Genomic DNA, 19,020 nt, shown 5'->3' with positions numbered 1-19,020 from the left:
CCTTGAGCTCCCTCTTCCCACAACTCATGCTGTCTCTCCAGCCTCTCTAGATATAGAAGTGTCCCATCCTGGGCCTGATGTGGTCTCTCCACATTTTCAGATTCTCTCCTACATAAAGGAGACAGGGCCTGATCCCTTCTCACCAGCTGGGTGACTTCCTGCAAACTTGCTTGAATTCTTCAAGCACCATCCTCATGCGTCTGGTAGACATACTGTAGCCACTTGCTGGTATGAGAATGAAGTCAGAGACTGAATATAAAATGCTTACAGTGGCTCTTGAACCAAATTAAATAATAAATGTGACCAACATATTCTTGCCATGAATTTCTTAGTGCTGCTGTGCCAAAAACTACGATTCAGAACCCAGCTCCTACCCTTGTAAAAACCCTCAGTCTAGAAGGGTGGATGGCATCTACATGCAATTGCAGTGGGGGACCTGCTAAGGTCTGGGAGATCTGGATGGGAGCCCATAACTGGACACTTAATAACAAAAGTCAGAGAAAGCTTGGCTTGTGTTGGCTCTCTGACAGGCACTCTGGACTCACCTTCTCACTGCAGGTCTAAGGAACACACAGTTCCAAACAGCAGACAGACACTAAATCCCTACCTGAAGTTAGTGTCTAGGTTCTTGCAACCTCAAGCATCAATATTATCTGGGGCTAAGGGCAAGCACCAAGTTGGCAGACTGAAGGATGCTGTCTGGGAGTGGAGCTGGACCACAGGGCTTCAGGGCAATGCAGTTTGTTCCAGCAGGATGCCTAGACTGGCACTTCTGAAGGGCAGTGCAGGGGAAACTAACCCTGGCTCCCAAAAAGCTAGGTCAGACCTACTATGGCTAAAAAGAATGCTGTCACCCCAATGTCACCCCAGGAACTGGATGTCAGCTTTAATCTGTGCACTGAACACTTTGAAAGTATTCAGAGACATATCTTCCTCACAAATGGCCCAAAGACACATCAGTCAATTCTCCCTAAATTATCTTCTTATACACTGAATGATGGTGGCCTCTCAAACTTCACCAGCCCACAGTAAGTCAGAATCTACAAAATGAACTATCTCCTCGTCCAAAATGACTAGCGTCCTCACAAGCAGAGAAAATTTGGATTCGGATAGGTAGAAGGGCCATGCAAAAACAACGGGAGATGAAGGCCTAGTTAGCTATTCAGCAGAGACCGAGCCTCAGGGAAACACAAAACAAAGAATACTGCTAAACCACACATAGTGGTCTCTTGCCCCGGCAGTGAGACAATGAATTCCAGTTGTTTGGGCTACCGGGTCCACAGAACTTTATCAAGGCAACCTTCTTGACTAATACCCACCCTATCTACAGAAATGAGTATCCCTCCTCCTCTGAATTCCAAGTACGTGGCAGAAAATAGGGGTCACTGTCCTTACTAGTGAGTAAAACTTCAGAATAGAAGGGACTTCTGCAATTTAGAAGAAATGCATACATTTAAGTATACAACACCCACCAAAAGAATTGACCAATCAAAATATCACCCAGACATCCTTTGGCCCTCCTCCTTTCTTTCCTTCTCTTTGTGCTTTGATTTTTACTATTAGAGAAAGGCTGGCCTTAAGATACTACAGGGTCTCAGCTTGGAGCTCAGAATTCCTTGACACAAGCCTGCCTCAGACTCCATACTGCACCACCCTCCTGGCCTAACTGTGATTTTGACGAACACAAATACTGTATCTGAGCTGGGTCTGCTAGTGCATGCCTTCAATTCTAGCATTCAGAAGATAGAAGCAGGGCGATCTCTGAATTTGAGGCCAGGTCTAAATAGAGAGTTCTAGAACAGCCAGGGCTACACATTGAGCACCCTGTTTCAAGACTAAATAAATAAATAAATAAATAAATAAACAAATAAATAAATACTATATCCAAGATCAGGGCTAACAGATAGTTTTGAAATCTTGCCTACCATTCATCCTCCAGGTTTCTTCTGTCATGGCTCATGTCAATAAATTCTTCATTTTCATAGATAAGCAGCACTTTGATCCATCATCTTAAATGTTCTTCAAATTAAGTTTACCCTGGACTTAGATAAAACAACTTTTGCTTCTATGTCAAAATTAGCAGTTATCTGACAACGGCTTATATTTTTATTATTAAATGTAGAATCATCAAGACTACCATAATTCAAGATCATCGCCATTTTGCGTGCTGTCTGACTCTGTTCAGTGTAGTTCATATCCGCTGAAGTGCTCCCCTCAGCCACTGGGCGATCTCACACATATTCTACATAAAAAATAGTAAAAAAATAAATAAACCTTAAAATTCAACTCAGAACAATTTAAAGAAACTGTGCAAACCTTAAAACTTAGGAAAATGCTTTGCAAGGCGTCAAAGGCAGCCTTCTTTCTCAAAAACTTATCCCAACTCAGGGTAATTCACAGGCTACATCAGCAGGAAATCCTACAACAGTGGCTCTCAACCTTCTTGATACTGTGACCCTTTACTAGATTCCCCCAACCATAAAATTAACTTCATTGCTACTTCACAACTGTGATTTCGCTACTGTGACGTAAGTAATACATGTCCCGAGTCAAAGAAAAATAAAAGCAAAAATGAAAGTCCATTGCCACTTACCTTTCTGGGAGCCGAAATGAGGAATTTAGGGAGAACTGATACACTGGAGCAATGGCCCTGTGGTTTATAAGTAGCCACATCTTTTGAGTCAGCCTTTGATGAGCGGCTGACACTTTCGGCTACTGCTAGGAGTCAGCAAACGCCATGCCCTGTAACACTCTATAGACTATAACTTCGGCACGGGTACCAAGGTTTAGTTTGTTTTGTTCTTTATTTGACTGGGATTTTGTTTTATTTTGTTTTGCTTGAGATAGGGCTGTAGCTCAGGCTAACCTCAAACTCACGATTCTCTTGGCTCTGCCTTCCAAACACTGGCACAACGGGCATGTGCCCCTATACCTGGCTGGTGCGTTTTGAGATTCATTGAACACATACTAGTGATTTTACACACAAAAGTGAGTTGTTTTTCTTTTTTCAGCCACTTCAATTCAAGAAACCCAGCAGACTGCCCCGCTCCTCGGTTAATGCACACTTGGCAGGCCCATAGGACACTGAACACTCCTGAGTGGAGCAGCCATGCCTATGGGCATCCTGTGCTTGCCAGGGGCCAACTTTACCCCTAGACCGTTAATGCTGGTTGCACACTGCTACTATCCCTAAAACGTGACACCGATTCACGAATAAGAAGTGTGAACGGAAAGAGAAGCTGTTTCTCAGAAAATAGAGACGAGCGTTTGGAAAGATGCTGTAGAAACAAATTATGTCAGAAACTGCTATCCAAAAAAAGGTGTGGGCAGGATAAATACAAAAGACTCAAAAGTCATAAAAGAAAATACGCGGTATCTGACACCTGGGTGGCTTTGCGAATGTCCTTGTGAAGAAGCAAAGGCCAGAGCAAACGCATGCACGCACATGCACTGCACGAATGGCATTGCTGTGTCTCCACACGCTGAAAGAACTCCGAGCAGACAGAGCAGCAGAGCAGCAGGTACTCCAGAGGCAAACCAATGAAACTTAGACACTAACTGCTGCGACTGCAATTCAGACCCCATGACTTAAAAGCCATGTGACCGTGGCAGAGGTCTAGGCTTCCCCGGGCCATCCCTTTGCCATTCATTAGACAGAGACAAAGATGACAGCCACAGGTGATACAGGCTGGGCTCACGCCCCAGCCCCAGCCAGTCCAGTGTTACTTATGAGTTTTTGTTCTCAGCATACATACTGCTACCAAAGAGACAGACATAAGAGCTCCAGGCCCTGTGGGGAGACAGGCACGGAAGAGTTTGCTGCTTAGAGCGAGATTTTACAGCTTAAGATTGGAGACCACAGTGTTAACCGAACAAATGGTGGGGGGGCGGGGGCGGGGGACACCAGGACTGGCAGCTGTGAAGGCTCCTTCTGAGAAATGAAAAGAGGAAACGGAGTCCACAGTTTCAGACCCGCAAAGCCAATCACGGGAGGGGACTTTCAGACCACAGACCACTGTCTTACTTTTTCTTCAACGTAAAATAACAATTGTGTCATTTGCAGGAAAAAAATACGGATAGAACTGGAGACCATTGGGTCAAAAGACATAAGCCAACTCACGAAGACCAACATGTCATGTTTCCTCTCAAATGTGGACTCCAGATTGCTGTTAGAGATGTGGCCCTGGAGAAAGGGACTGTCTGGGGAGAGACACGGAGACAGCAGTGGGAAGACAAAAGAATAATGGCGGGCAGTGACTGTTAACTTGCACGCTACCCACGCAGGACACCACCCATGATGAAGCTGGTTATTTTATTTAAAAAAAAACAAACAAACAATTTCTTTAAAGGGGGTTTTTAAAATGCAAATCAGACTGAATTTGCTCAAGAAGCTCTAGGAGAGGTTTTCTTTGAACCAGTTATTAAATCAATATTTAAAAAAAAAACACAATCTACCTTAACCCCCCACCCCTTAGATTCCATGCTTTTAGCCTGAATTGAGAAAGTACTAATGTACTCCAGAGTTCAATCAGCAAAGAAGCTCAAAGATCCCTACAAGAGCAGAATGTAGAAGACACAGGCAGGCAGGACAGCATTCCCCTGGTAAAGCGCTCCATTTCAGGACCTTACAGCAGCCCTCTCAATCAAAGGCCAGGCCTAACAGCTTAATCAGGTAATGGTTTGCCCAAAATAGAATCTTCAAGAAACAAGGGCTGTTCGGGAATAAGCACAAATCAACATCAGTTAGAGTACTATGGCCAGAAAAAAGAAACACACCGTGTTTCTCTATATGGGACTTCGGAAGGACTCCAGACTTCTTTTATTGACATGTTCACTCCCAGATACCCTCCAAAGACTCCTAGCCACCAAGATCTGCGTGTGTAGCAGCTCTCAATTACAACACTACAATTCTGTGACCCAGAATAAGGTCTGTGTGCAGTCACATGGAGTAAGGCCAGGAGGCTTTCACCCCAAATTTCTGTAGCATCTCCTTAATGCTCTGATGGGAAGGATTACCAAGATGGGATCCCACCTTGCTTCCTCTATAGCAGACCAGGTATCAGTGATGAGCAAATGGTATTTTAGTAAAATACATCATTTTATTTGCTACTATAGCAAATATTATTAAGGAATTATGGGCTAAGACATTTGTTTTTTGTGTTTGTTTGTTTGTTTGTCTCTCTATGTAGGTCTGGCTCTCCTGGTACTTGCTAATGTAAACCAGGCTGGTCTTGAGCTCAAAGTGGTTCACCTACCTATAGATCCTCTGCTGGGATTAAAGGTGTGCCACTGTGCAAGGTCAAAGATAAAGGCAGTTGTTCTCATGTTAATTATTTGTAATTTCTAGAGAAGAAACCTGTGTTTCTAAGTATGATACATTTGAAGCCGGAGTAGACGGTCCAGTTTGGCCCTCCATTTTTATCATGGAGGAGCTACTAACTCATAGCCCCAACTATTGCCACATTGCTCTCTGTCAAATGACATCCTCCCTCCCAGTGAACTTGTTCCCAAGGTTGTTCCTCACTCTCCCCTTAGGCTGAGGTTTCCACATACCCTGTGGAACCAAGCAGACTGGTACCAAGTCACTGTGTTCTCTGCCTCTCAGCAATACTCACTTCCTCCCTCACACTGCACTTCGCCTTGGTAGCTAACTACCTGTCAGATTCCTATCTCCACTCAAGACTGTCCGTTTCCTCAACACAGGGCAGGTCGCTAAACCACTGACCTCATCGGGGAAGAAGCAGAGCAGGTGCTCAGTCAACAAGGAAACAAACTGGCAGCTCTCTGCTCCCAGACCCGGTGAGAGAGAGACCCAACCGCCTGGTCAGGTGGGCACTCCTGAGGCTGCAGAGCGGAAGAGACCACCAACACTGCTCACCCCTGCCCACATCCCTGGCCCAAGAGGAAACTGTATAAGGCCTCTGGGCTCCTGTGGGGGAGGGCCCAGGAGCGGCAGGACTTCTGCGCCTGAGACACCACCGGATCCTGAAAGAAACAGACCGGATAAACAGTTCTCTGCACCCAAATCCCGTGGGAGGGAGAGCTAAACCTTCAGAGAGGCAGACAAGCCTGGGAAACCAGAAGAGACTGCTCCCTGCACACACATCTCGGACGCCAGAGGAAAACACCAAAGACCATCTGGAACCCTGGTGCACTGAAGCTCCCGGAAGGGGCGGCACAGGTCTTCCTGGTTGCTGCCACTGCAGAGAGCCCCTGGACAGCACCCCACGAGCGAACCTGAGCCTCGGGACCACAGGTAAGACCAAATTTTCTGCTGCAAGAAAGCTGCCTGGTGAACTCAAGACACAGGCCCACAGGAACAGCTGAAGACCTGTAGAGAGGAAAAACTACACGCCCGAAAGCAGAACACACTGTCCCCATAACTGACTGAAAGAGAGGAAAGCAGGTCTACAGCACTCCTGACACACAGGCTTATAGGTCAGTCTACCCACTGTCAGAAATAGCAGAACAAAGTAACACTAGAGATAATCTGATGGCGAGAGGCAAGCGCAGGAACCCAAGCAACAGAAACCAAGACTGCATGCCATCATCGGAGCCCAATTCTCCCACCAAAACAAACATGGAATATCCAAACACACCAGAAAAGCAAGATCTAGTTTCAAAATCATATCTGATCATGATGCTGGAGGACTTCAAGAAAGACATGAACACACTTAGGGAAACACAGGAAATCATTAATAAACAAGTAGAAGCCTACAGAGAGGAATGGCAAAAATCCCTGAAAGAATTCCAGGAAAACACAATCAAACAGATGAAGGAATTAAAAATGGAAATAGAAGCAATCAAGAAAGAACACATGGAAACAACCCTGGATATAGAAAACCAAAAGAAGAGACAAGGAGCTGTAGATATAAGCTTCACCAACAGAATACAAGAGATGGAAGAGAGAATCTCAGGAGCAGAAGATTCCATAGAAATCATTGACTCAACTGTCAAAGATAATGTAAAGCGGAAAAAGCTACTGGTCCAAAACATACAGGAAATCCAGGACTCAATGAGAAGATCAAACCTAAGGATAATAGGTATAGAAGAGAGTGAAGACTCCCAGCTCAAAGGACCAGTAAATATTTTCAACAAAATCATAGAAGAAAACTTCCCTAACCTAAAAAAAGAGATACCCATAGGCATACAAGAAGCCTACAGAACTCCAAATAGATTGGACCAGAAAAGAAACACCTCCCGTCACATAATTGTCAAAACACCAAACGCACAAAATAAAGAAAGAATATTAAAAGCAGTAAGGGAAAAAGGTCAAGTAACATATAAAGGGAGACCTATCAGAATCACACCAGACTTCTCGCCAGAAACTATGAAGGCCAGAAGATCCTGGACTGATGTCATACAGACCCTAAGAGAACACAAATGCCAGCCCAGGTTACTGTATCCAGCAAAACTCTCAATTAACATTGATGGAGAAACCAAGATATTCCATGACAAAACCAAATTTACACAATATCTTTCTACAAATCCAGCACTACAAAGGATAATAAATGGTAAAGCCCAACATAAGGAGGCAAGCTATACCCTAGAAGAAGCAAGAAACTAATCGTCTTGGCAACAAAACAAAGAGAATGAAAGCACACAAACATAACCTCACATCCAAATATGAATATAAAGGGAAACAATAATCACTATTCCTTAATATCTCTCAATATCAATGGCCTCAACTCCCCAATAAAAAGACATAGATTAACAAACTGGATACGCAACGAGGACCCTGCATTCTGCTGCCTACAGGAAACACACCTCAGAGACAAAGACAGACACTACCTCAGAGTGAAAGGCTGGAAAACAACTTTCCAAGCAAATGGTCAGAAGAAGCAAGCTGGAGTAGCCATTCTAATATCAAATAAAATCAATTTCCAACTAAAAGTCATCAAAAAAGATAAGGAAGGACACTTCATATTCATCAAAGGAAAAATCCACCAAGATGAACTCTCAATCCTAAATATCTATGCCCCAAATACAAGGGCACCTACATACGTAAAAGAAACCTTACTAAAGCTCAAAACACACATTGCACCTCACACAATAATAGTGGGAGATTTCAACACCCCACTCTCATCAATGGACAGATCATGGAAACAGAAATTAAACAGTGATGTAGACAGACTAAGAGAAGTCATGAGCCAAATGGACTTAACGGATATTTATAGAACATTCTATCCTAAAGCAAAAGGATATACCTTCTTCTCAGCTCCTCATGGTACTTTCTCCAAAATTGACCATATAATTGGTCAAAAAACGGGCCTCAACAGGTACAGAAAGATAGAAATAATCCCATGCGTGCTATCGGACCACCACGGCCTAAAACTGGTCTTCAATAACAATAAGGGAAGAATGCCCACATATACGTGGAAATTGAACAATGCTCTACTCAATGATAACCTGGTCAAGGAAGAAATAAAGAAAGAAATTAAAAACTTTTTAGAATTTAATGAAAATGAAGATACAACATACTCAAACTTATGGGACACAATGAAAGCTGTGCTAAGAGGAAAACTCATAGCGCTGAGTGCCTGCAGAAAGAAACAGGAAAGAGCATATGTCAGCAGCTTGACAGCACACCTAAAAGCTCTAGAACAAAAAGAAGCAAATACACCCAGGAGGAGTAGAAGGCAGGAAATAATCAAACTCAGAGCTGAAATCAACCAAGTAGAAACAAAAAGGACCATAGAAAGAATCAACAGGACCAAAAGTTGGTTCTTTGAGAAAATCAACAAGATAGATAAACCCTTAGCCAGACTAACGAGAGGACACAGAGAGTGCGTCCAAATTAACAAAATCAGAAATGAAAAGGGAGACATAACTACAGATTCAGAGGAAATTCAAAAAATCATCAGATCTTACTATAAAAACCTATATTCAACAAAGTTTGAAAATCTTCAGGAAATGGACAATTTCCTAGACAGATACCAGGTATCAAAGTTAAATCAGGAACAGATAATCCAGTTAAACAACCCCATAACTCCTAAGGAAATAGAAGCAGTCATTAAAGGTCTCCCAACCAAAAAGAGCCCAGGTCCAGATGGGTTTAGTGCAGAATTCTATCAAACCTTCATAGAAGACCTCATACCAATATTATCCAAACTATTCCACAAAATTGAAACAGATGGAGCCCTACCAAATTCCTTCTACGAAGCTACAATTACTCTTATACCTAAACCACACAAAGACACAACAAAGAAAGAGAACTTCAGACCAATTTCCCTTATGAATATCGACGCAAAAATACTCAATAAAATTCTGGCAAACCGAATTCAAGAGCACATCAAAACAATCATCCACCATGATCAAGTAGGCTTCATCCCAGGCATGCAGGGATGGTTTAATATACGGAAAACCATCAACGTGATCCATTATATAAACAAACTGAAAGAACAGAACCACATGATCATTTCATTAGATGCTGAGAAAGCATTTGACAAAATTCAACACCCCTTCATGATAAAAGTCCTGGAAAGAATAGGAATTCAAGGCCCATACTTAAACATAGTAAAAGCCATATACAGCAAACCAGTTGCTAACATTAAACTAAATGGAGAGAAACTTGAAGCAATCCCACTAAAATCAGGGACTAGACAAGGCTGCCCACTCTCTCCCTACTTATTCAATATAGTTCTTGAAGTTCTAGCCAGAGCAATCAGACAACAAAAGGAGATCAAAGGGATACAGATCGGAAAAGAAGAGGTCAAAATATCACTATTTGCAGATGATATGATAGTATATTTAAGTGATCCCAAAAGTTCCACCAGAGAACTACTAAAGCTGATAAACAACTTCAGCAAAGTGGCTGGGTATAAAATTAACTCAAATAAATCAGTTGCCTTCCTCTATACAAAAGAGAAACAAGCCGAGAAAGAAATTAGGGAAACGACACCCTTCATAATAGACCCAAATAATATAAAGTACCTCGGTGTGACTTTAACCAAGCAAGTAAAAGATCTGTACAATAAGAACTTCAAGACACTGAAGAAAGAAATTGAAGAAGACCTCAGAAGATGGAAAGATCTCCCATGCTCATGGATTGGCAGGATTAATATAGTAAAAATGGCCATTTTACCAAAAGCGATCTACAGATTCAATGCAATCCCCATCAAAATACCAATCCAATTCTTCAAAGAGTTAGACAGAACAATTTGCAAATTCATCTGGAATAACAAAAAACCCAGGATAGCTAAAGCTATCCTCAACAATAAAAGGACTTCAGGGGGAATCACTATCCCTGAACTCAAGCAGTATTACAGAGCAATAGTGATAAAAACTGCATGGTATTGGTACAGAGACAGACAGATAGACCAATGGAATAGAATTGAAGACCCAGAAATGAACCCACACACCTATGGTCACTTGATTTTTGACAAAGGAGCCAAAACCATCCATTGGAAAAAAGATAGCATTTTCAGCAAATGGTGCTGGTTCAACTGGAGGGCAACATGTAGAAGAATGCAGATCGATCCATGCTTATCACCCTGTACAAAGCTTAAGTCCAAGTGGATCAAGGACCTCCACATCAAACCAGACACACTCAAACTAATAGAAGAAAAACTAGGGAAGCATCTGGAACACATGGGCACTGGAAAAAATTTCCTGAACAAAACACCAATGGCTTACGCTCTAAGATCAAGAATTGACAAATGGGATCTCATAAAACTGCAAAGCTTCTGTAAGGCAAAGGACACTGTGGTTAGGACAAAACGGCAACCAACAGATTGGGAAAAGATCTTTACCAATTCTACAACAGATAGAGGCCTTATATCCAAAATATACAAAGAACTCAAGAAGTTAGACCGCAGGGAAACAAATAACCCTATTAAAAAATGGGGTTCAGAGCTAAACAAAGAATTCACAGCTGAGGAATGCCGAATGGCTGAGAAACACCTAAAGAAATGTTCAACATCTTTAGTCATAAGGGAAATGCAAATCAAAACAACCCTGAGATTTCACCTCACACCAGTGCGATTGGCTAAGATCAAAAACTCAGGTGACAGCAGATGCTGGCGAGGATGTGGAGAAAGAGGAACACTCCTCCATTGTTGGTGGGATTGCAGACTGGTAAAACCATTCTGGAAATCAGTCTGGAGGTTCCTCAGAAAATTGGACATTGAACTGCCTGAGGATCCAGCTATACCTCTCTTGGGCATATACCCAAAAGATGCCTCAACATATAAAAGAGACACGTGCTCCACTATGTTCATCGCAGCCTTATTTATAATAGCCAGAAAATGGAAAGAACCGAGATGCCCTTCAACAGAGGAATGGATACAGAAAATGTGGTACATCTACACAATGGAATATTACTCAGCTATCAAAAACAACGAGTTTATGAAATTCGTAGGCAAATGGTTGGAACTGGAAAATATCATCCTGAGTGAACTAACCCAATCACAGAAAGACATACATGGTATGCACTCATTGATAAGTGGCTATTAGCCCAAACGCATGAATTACCCTAGATCGCTAGAACAAACGAAACTCAAGACGGATGATCAAATTGTGAATGCTTCACTCCTTCTTTAAATGAGGAAAAAGAATACCCTTGGCAGGGAAGGGAGAGGCAAAGATTAAAACAGAGACTGAAGGAACACCCATTCAGAGCCTGTCCCACATTTGGCCCATACATATACAGCCACCCAATTGGACTAGATGGATGAAGCAAAGAAGTGCAGACCGACAGGAGCCGGATGTAGATCGCTCCTGAGAGACACAGCCAGAATACAGCAAATACAGAGGCGAATGCCAGCAGCAAACCACTGAACTGAGAATAGGTCCCCTACTGAAGGAATCAGAGAAAGAACTGGAAGAGCTTGAAGGGGCTCGAGACCCCAAAAGTACAACAATGCCAAGCAACCAGAGCTTCCAGGGACTAAGCCACTACCTAAAGACTATACATGGACTGACCCTGGACTCTGACCCCATAGGTAGCAATGAATATACTAGTAAGAGCACCAGTGGAAGGGGAAGCCCTGGGTCCTGCTAAGACTGAACCCCCAGTGAACTAGTCTATGGGGGGAGGGCGGCAATGGTGGGAGGGTTGGGAGGGGAACACCCATAAGGAAGGGGAGGGGGGAGGGGGATGTTTGCCCGGAAACCGGGAAAGGGAATAACACTCGAAATGTATATAAGAAATACTCAAGTTAATAAAAAAAAAAAAAAAAAAAAAAAAAAACAAGGAAACAAACTAAGGTAAATTATCTTCCTATGAAAAGTTACCTACGATCCCTAAGCATGACTGTTCTACGTGTCATTGGTGCTAATAGAGTACAGGGCCCTGTCAGACGCCACTCTGGGGCAGAGAACAGGCTATATAGCTATGGGTACCCACAACCCTACTCCTCGTCCAGAATACAGCATGCACAGGGAGGAGCGATGAGGTCAGAGAGTTGTGTGCATGTTCACACAGAGCAGAAGCATGCCAGTTGTCCTCAAAATTTCTGAAATGCCTCTGTGCCTGTCTTCTAGGAATTTTGAAGTTTCAAACAAGTCACCATCATCCCTGACACAGACAACTACCTTCATTCTTATCTCTAAGTAGGTCCTTCATTTCCACCCACTTCATCTCCAGTCACTCACTACACCTCAAGCAAGAATAGCCTCTTTACAACTCCTAAAACACAATCCATTCAGGCCACAGCAGTCACAACAACTCAGCAGGAATTCATCTCACCAGCGTCTACCTCTATCCCCAGATTTCCCATGCCTGGCTCGTTGCCATCCACCAGCGCCCGGAGGAGACCTTCTATGACCTCCGTTTATCTAAACAAGCATCTCTTTGCCTCATCTCTCCTTACTCTTGCACCCACCTGTAATTAGGTACCTGTGTGAGGACATGCTTATCTCCCTATCCAGAAGGGAAGTTCCATCAAAGCAGCAGCATTGCCTAAAACAGCCTGCTACCCAGAGGGAGAAGAAGAAATGCCTGATTGAATGTTTAATCACCCGGAAAAAAATCAACAGTATCAAACCTCCACAGGACCTTGACATTAGACCCCAAAGAAACTCACCTTCTTTGAAAAACAAACATAGCCCCTTTCCTTTCTGAGGGATGCCCGCACTAAGACCTCTCTTTACTCACCCCCTCCTTCTCTTACAAAGCCACAACAGTCTTCGTGCCGACCACCTTTCTATCTGGAAATGACCCAGAATTCCTTGGCTCTGCAAACCGGAACTCCACCTTGGAGTGGAGCCCAAGGTCTCAAACTCACAGTTAGGGCCAAACAGAGAGGCCTTGACGTCCTCTGAGTTTGCTCCACACTCTGGCTACCACCCCAGCCTTTGGAGGAACAAAAACAGGAAAGGCATGGGGGCCTTCTGAGGCTAAGACAGTTTCAGGGATTTGGGTGAAACCACCCTTCTTACAAGGCCCTGACGCTTAACCCAAGACAGTGAGCCAGTGAGGTTCAGAAACAGGACATGGAAGGACATACTGAACTTGGTAAAATCCATACCAAGTCCTGGCTTTGAAATCAGACAAATGAAGAGATTCAAATCCTGGTTCTAGCATCTTTACTTCTGAAGGCCAATGGGGTGTTATCTCAAGCCTCTGAGCCTCTGTTTCCACAGCTATCAAAAGAGATGTTACCACGTCTACTTTAAGAGGATTGCGGAGTGATTTTTTTTCCTCCCCTGGATATTATATTTGGTTCATCTACCTACTCTTTAATTCCCCAACATGAGCCGATTATTCATATGGACAAAATACAAATGAGTTTCTGTGAGTTAGGGGAAAAAAAAAAAAACTGGGTTAACCAAACCGTTTCCGTGCTGAGCCACACAAACTGACTGACATTTAGTTAATTCTGTCGTGGAGGTGATCCAAGCTGATCCCTGAGCTGTGTTTATACTTGTGCACAGGAAGTGTACATTCAATACATATTTTTCAATGGATGAATGGAATGACAAGATGAACTCTATCTATGTTGATCCCACTAATCAAGTCTGTCAGACTAAAATCTGTTGGTGGAGTCTTTTTTTTTTTTCTTTTCAGAACTATACACGTTGCCAGGCATTAATAATCGACACGTGATTTGCCAATGAAGACTCAGAAAGAAATACAATTAAAACCTCTAAAAAGCTAACTACTTTGACACCGGAGTTTCCTTCAGATACAGAATATGAGGAAAACAGGCAGCCGGGATGTGGGATCTCTTTATTTCTTTTGGAGATTCTCGATCAGCTCTCCCTGCATTTATCGTCAGAAACCAAAGGGACGCTAGAAGAGAGAATGCTTACTCAGCAATAAACAAACACCGGAGGGTCATCGCTCATACTGTCCAGAATTTTGCCCAGGATATTCAGCAGAAGCATGCCTCTTTCGTTCCTGCCCCATAAATACTGAAGAAGGAAGAACATTGCCCCAGACCAAGGTTTGGCAAATGAATCTGATGAAACCGTCAGTGTCCCTGAAGGTTCCTGGTGACTATAATTATCTAGCTCCAAGAGGTCCTACCTTAGAGTTCACATGCAAAATGTCTCCACCTATCAAGTCAGCAGCATATGAGAGCAATAAAGACTTTAATTCCCATACAGGGGTACCTTTCCTCTAAGAAAACGCACATACTGGATGAGCAAAACTCACAGAAAGGAAGCTACGAGACAGCCACTCCCTCCTACAAAACTGCCCAGGGTTTGCTTTATAATGCCTTAATAATGGATTTAATGCCTGTGACTGACATGGGAGTTGGCAAATACCTTTGGTTTGGTATAGCGTGGTTTGGTACAGCAGTGCACAGGTGCTATGCCTAAACAAACAGCATGCTTGCCAGGAGCATAGTATAAATAAAGTCAGCTGGTCTCAGTCCTTGTCCCGGGAGTCACAAATGAGCTGTTTCAGAGGAGAGAGGTTTAACTCCTTTCGCTTCTTTCCTCATCTAAAGATGGAGAATCTCTAACAAAAGCAAACATTCCCGACTTTAGAGTGACTGGGGAAGAACGAAAGGATGTGGAAGCTGTCAGAAAACGCAAAGGCACGCCCTGAGCTCCAGCTCTCTTCCCCTGGACATCTACAGTAGGAAAATAAGAACCACTCGGGAAGCTGCAAGCAGCCACACTTGCTCACACTAGATCTGCTTCCTGCTGTTAACAAAGAGAACCCCCGAGATGTTGGGAAACTTCTGTGAATCACTATGAGCGCACACACACACAGCTCTCGGAGCATGGACACTGCCACCTGTCCTCAAGGACTCAGTGACAGCTTCTGGTGCCCCAGGACGACCACAAACGTTCCCACCCCAGCTTTGCACGGATCAAGCCTTAAGCCTATTACTTGGGTTTTACCAGACACTAACCATGTGCTAGGATTCCTCAGAAGAGTGACTGAATTGTGATCAGACCAAAGGAGTCACCGACTCATGGGACATATATGTGGCCTAGTGTGACAACCTAATGGAGGTAGAGGGCACCTTCCCACTGCTTACTGCCAGCGCCCTCTCTACACTTCACTGGGTTTGGGTGAACTTGCCTGAAGTTCACCCATCAGGGACACAACTCCAATAGTCTTCCAAGAACAAAACAGGACAAACTCCACACTGAACAAGAATTGTTACTGCTCCTCTCTAGACAGCCCCTTGTGGCTCCATCGTTGATTCAGAGCCAGGCCAGCTGCCTGAGAAGCTTCTGAGTAGCTGGGAACAACCGGCTCCATATCCAGTCTCAACCCTCCCACCTTCCCCTCTCTTCATTCGTATATCTTAGAAAGTATTAAGGCCCTTAATTCCTGGCCAGACTGAATGGTATAGGAACAAATAAATTCAGGGATGGCCAGAACAGTCAAAGGAGGGGGCAAAGTAACGGAAAAACTCAACACAAAGTCACACCAGGAATGCCAATACCAGCACCACGCCTCTCAGCTCTAGAGCACACCAGAAACACGTAGACTGAACCCTGGCTGGCACCCAGAGCTTCTTAGGCAGTGTCTGGTGGTACTGGTCCAGAGCCACACTGATGAAGTGAATGGAGAAGGACTGCCCCTGCTGTCCACCCTACTGAGAGACTTGAGATCCAGATTCGCCCATCTCTTTACTACACTGGGTCTTAAGAAAACCCCTGCTGGAAATCAGGCAATCATGCTGCTGGCCGCTGTCCCCCAGCAGCTGTGAAGGAGCATCATTATCAAGCCGGTCCTGATGTGAGTCTCCCAGGGCTGTGAACAGGGTTAGTTTGCAGAATGACTGAGTTGGGGTGACAGACAGACAGTAAGTACAATGTAGCAGGGAGTAGAGCACCCAGTGATCTTCTGGTTCCTGATCCATCCTGCAACCCTCTCTCTCTCCCCTCGGAGATAAGAATGTGCCATGGGACGGTGCCAAGAAAATGTTGTGACCTGCTTTCCTCCTCACTAATCTGTCCATGACCTGCCTCAGTTCACTGATTCCGCACTGAGAGCTCACTTTTCACTTCCAGACACCAAGAAACCACCTCGCCAAGCAGATCGGCCTCCTCAAAGGAGGGCAAGCAAAAAAGTACCAGCACTGACTGCGCCCCAGATCCCTGCAGATCAGGGTCTGAGAATTTCTGACACAGTGAGAAAGCTAATGACACTGTACACTGTTACAAATAGCAGGAGTTCTTGCCACCATGTATTATTCTACCGTGTGGGGAGTTAGTTCCTACAGACGGTAATTCTGTGACGATTAGAAGCATCCTCTCCCACTGGCCGGACCTGCCAGGCTTTTCTCCTTTAGTTCAGAAGGAACCATCCGCCCAGTATCCACACCCAAACTGGCCTTTTCTAGCTCTGGGACAGGAGGAGGAGCATGCTAAAAGCCAAGTTCAGGTTCAGCAAGGAAAAGCAGTGTTCCGTGCTTTGTTCACAGCTCCCTGGCAAATACAGTGCGTAAGTTTGCAAAATTTTTTTTTTTTGTCCACACAAATAGGCGTATTTGATGGGAAAACATGACTTTCCCTCCCACTAACGTAACCTTAAAAAAAAATCTCAGGATTTTATCAGGACAGTGGTAGTGCATGCCTTTAACCCCAGCACTCAGGAGGCAGGGGCAGGTGGATCCCTTGAATCCCTGAGTTCAAAGCCAGCCTGGTTCTAGGACAGTCAAAGCTACAGAGAAAGCATGACTCTGAAGAAAGACAAAAAAAAAAAAAAAAACAAACAAACAAAAAAAAAAACCAACAACAACAAAAAAAAAAAAAAACCCTCGTTTTTCTTATATGCAAGACTATATGCCTCAGTCCCTGAGGCAGTTAAAAGTCTGTGAAGTTCCATAAGCCAAAGTCCTTCTCCAAAGCAGAACCCACCGTACATAGCCTCTGCATAGCAGGGGACTATCACTCAGCATTCAGCTCTAGAACCTCAGGAACATGGGTTAAGCACTCTTTCCTCTCCCTTGCCACAAAGGATCCACTCATTTGTATCCTCACTCACAGCACCCTTCGCGGTTGCAGCCCTCACCTGTTTTCCAGAAGCGTCATGCACACCACCTCTCGGACCCCTGGGTTATTGGCCTTCTCCACAGAGCAGCCCTGTAAGTTCCACGTGGCCAACCTAAACACAGGTCGCCCATCCCTCATACCTCCAAAGGCCTCCACCGAGGGCCTCATAGAGATAATCTGCGTGGGCCCCCCTGGTGGCAGGTCCAAGTCCTCACTCTGCAGGCTCAGAGACGTGGGACTGGGATGAGGCTTGGCAGTGAAGGTAAGACCCCCATTGGTGTGGGTAGATGGGGGCCTGGACCTCTCTGCGAACACCTGGTGTCGTATTCTGTCCAGGAAGGCTGCATTGATTCCATCCATCCTCACCAAGTCCTCAACACTTCGGAAAGGGCCATGTTCGCGGCGGTAGTCCACGATGCTGACGGCCATCTTCTCACTGAGGCCCCGGACACTCATGAGCTGAGCAAGGGTGGCTGTGTTGATATTGACTCGTGGAGTGAGGGGCACAGTGGTGGCCAGGTGATGGGGCTGCTGCTCAGCCAGCAGATCCCGCCTCAGGGAACTGGGAGAGTGCTGTGCTGAGTTACCCTTGCTGCTCACACAGATCTCAAACTTGACCTGTTCTAGTTTAGTGGCCCCTACACCACTGACAAGTGCTAGATCTTCCACCTTCTTGAAGCCGCCGATATATTCTCGGTACTCCACGATGCTTCGGGCCACTGCACGTGTCACCCCAGGCAGGGTCATCAGTTCCTCCTCAGTGGCAGTGTTGATATTTAGTCGCTCCTGATTCACCAGGATGTTGCTGAAGTTGCAGGCAGCGCTGAACTTGCGGCTATGTGACAGGTCTGATGGGTCTCTGGGGATAGAGCGATGGCAGCCCAGGGTGCTCCCCATGGCCAACCACCACAAAACAATTCTGGATAGAGAAGGAACCCGGGAGCCTTTACAGGCACAAAAGAACAGGAGGTTGCAGGACTTATGGGTCGAGGAAGTTGCTGCAGACGAACATCAAATCTTCCATGACTAGTGTTCAAAATTACCTTTTGCTTGGCCCCCTAGAAATTGACATGGAAATTGATTGAAATTAATCAATCAACCCTTTGCACTCTCGCAGTGTTGGAAGTTCATAACGCGTAGGGGGGTCAGGTCAACTTCTAAAAACATAGACCCAGAAAGGCTGACCTTTGTGGGGTTTCCTCGGGTTATTTATCACACTGGATCCAAAAGGGGAACAGAGATATCCCCGCTGGGGCCACCTCCTCACTTCGGACGCCCCCCCCATACACACACACACACACACACACACACACACACACACACACACACACACACACAACGGGGCTCCTGCAGACAGGCAAGAAGAAGCCCCTACTGCGCTCAAAGCACTGTAACTTGGTAACTCGGCTGAGCCTGTGGCCGCAGACACTGAACAAGGATTTAGGGACCCACCCCCCGGATCTCCGATCCCCGCGTCCCACCTCTCCGCCGCTCTGCTGGGTCCGCTCTCGGTCCCCGGTGGCTCTACGCGCGCGTCCCGGCTCTTTCTCCCAGGGAAACTCTTCAGTGCAGCTTTCCCGGGGCAGGCAGGATTGCTCCTAAACGACAGTAGCA

General features: G+C 44.9%; 1 protein-coding gene across 4 annotated transcripts in view; it reads right to left on the bottom strand.

Annotated features, from left to right (window-relative positions):
• Positions 1 to 18,464, bottom strand: part of Eepd1 (endonuclease/exonuclease/phosphatase family domain containing 1) — a 106,315-nt gene extending 87,851 nt beyond the window's left edge. Inside the window, exons 1-2 of one of the 4 annotated variants that reach the window (XR_010053959.1) lie at positions 17,426 to 18,464; positions 2,138 to 2,242 (exon numbers count right to left, since the gene is read on the bottom strand). Coding sequence is in view for 3 of the 4 variants with exons in the window: in XM_006242727.5 (XP_006242789.1) it covers positions 17,426 to 18,303 (878 nt within the window). In the remaining variant the exon portion in view is untranslated. Of the gene's footprint in view, positions 1 to 1,925; positions 2,243 to 17,425 lie in introns of those variants that run through there. The other 3 variants (XM_006242727.5, NM_001014088.3, XM_063265374.1) reach the window with 3 other exon arrangements.
• Positions 18,465 to 19,020: the final 556 nt, after the last annotated feature.

This window comes from Rattus norvegicus, chromosome 8 (genome assembly GCF_036323735.1).
Source record: "Rattus norvegicus strain BN/NHsdMcwi chromosome 8, GRCr8, whole genome shotgun sequence".
In the NCBI taxonomy this organism is placed as follows: Eukaryota; Metazoa; Chordata; class Mammalia; order Rodentia; family Muridae; genus Rattus; species Rattus norvegicus.
Note: the sequence above shows the minus strand (reverse complement) of the source record. Positions and strands in the feature narration are given on the sequence as shown.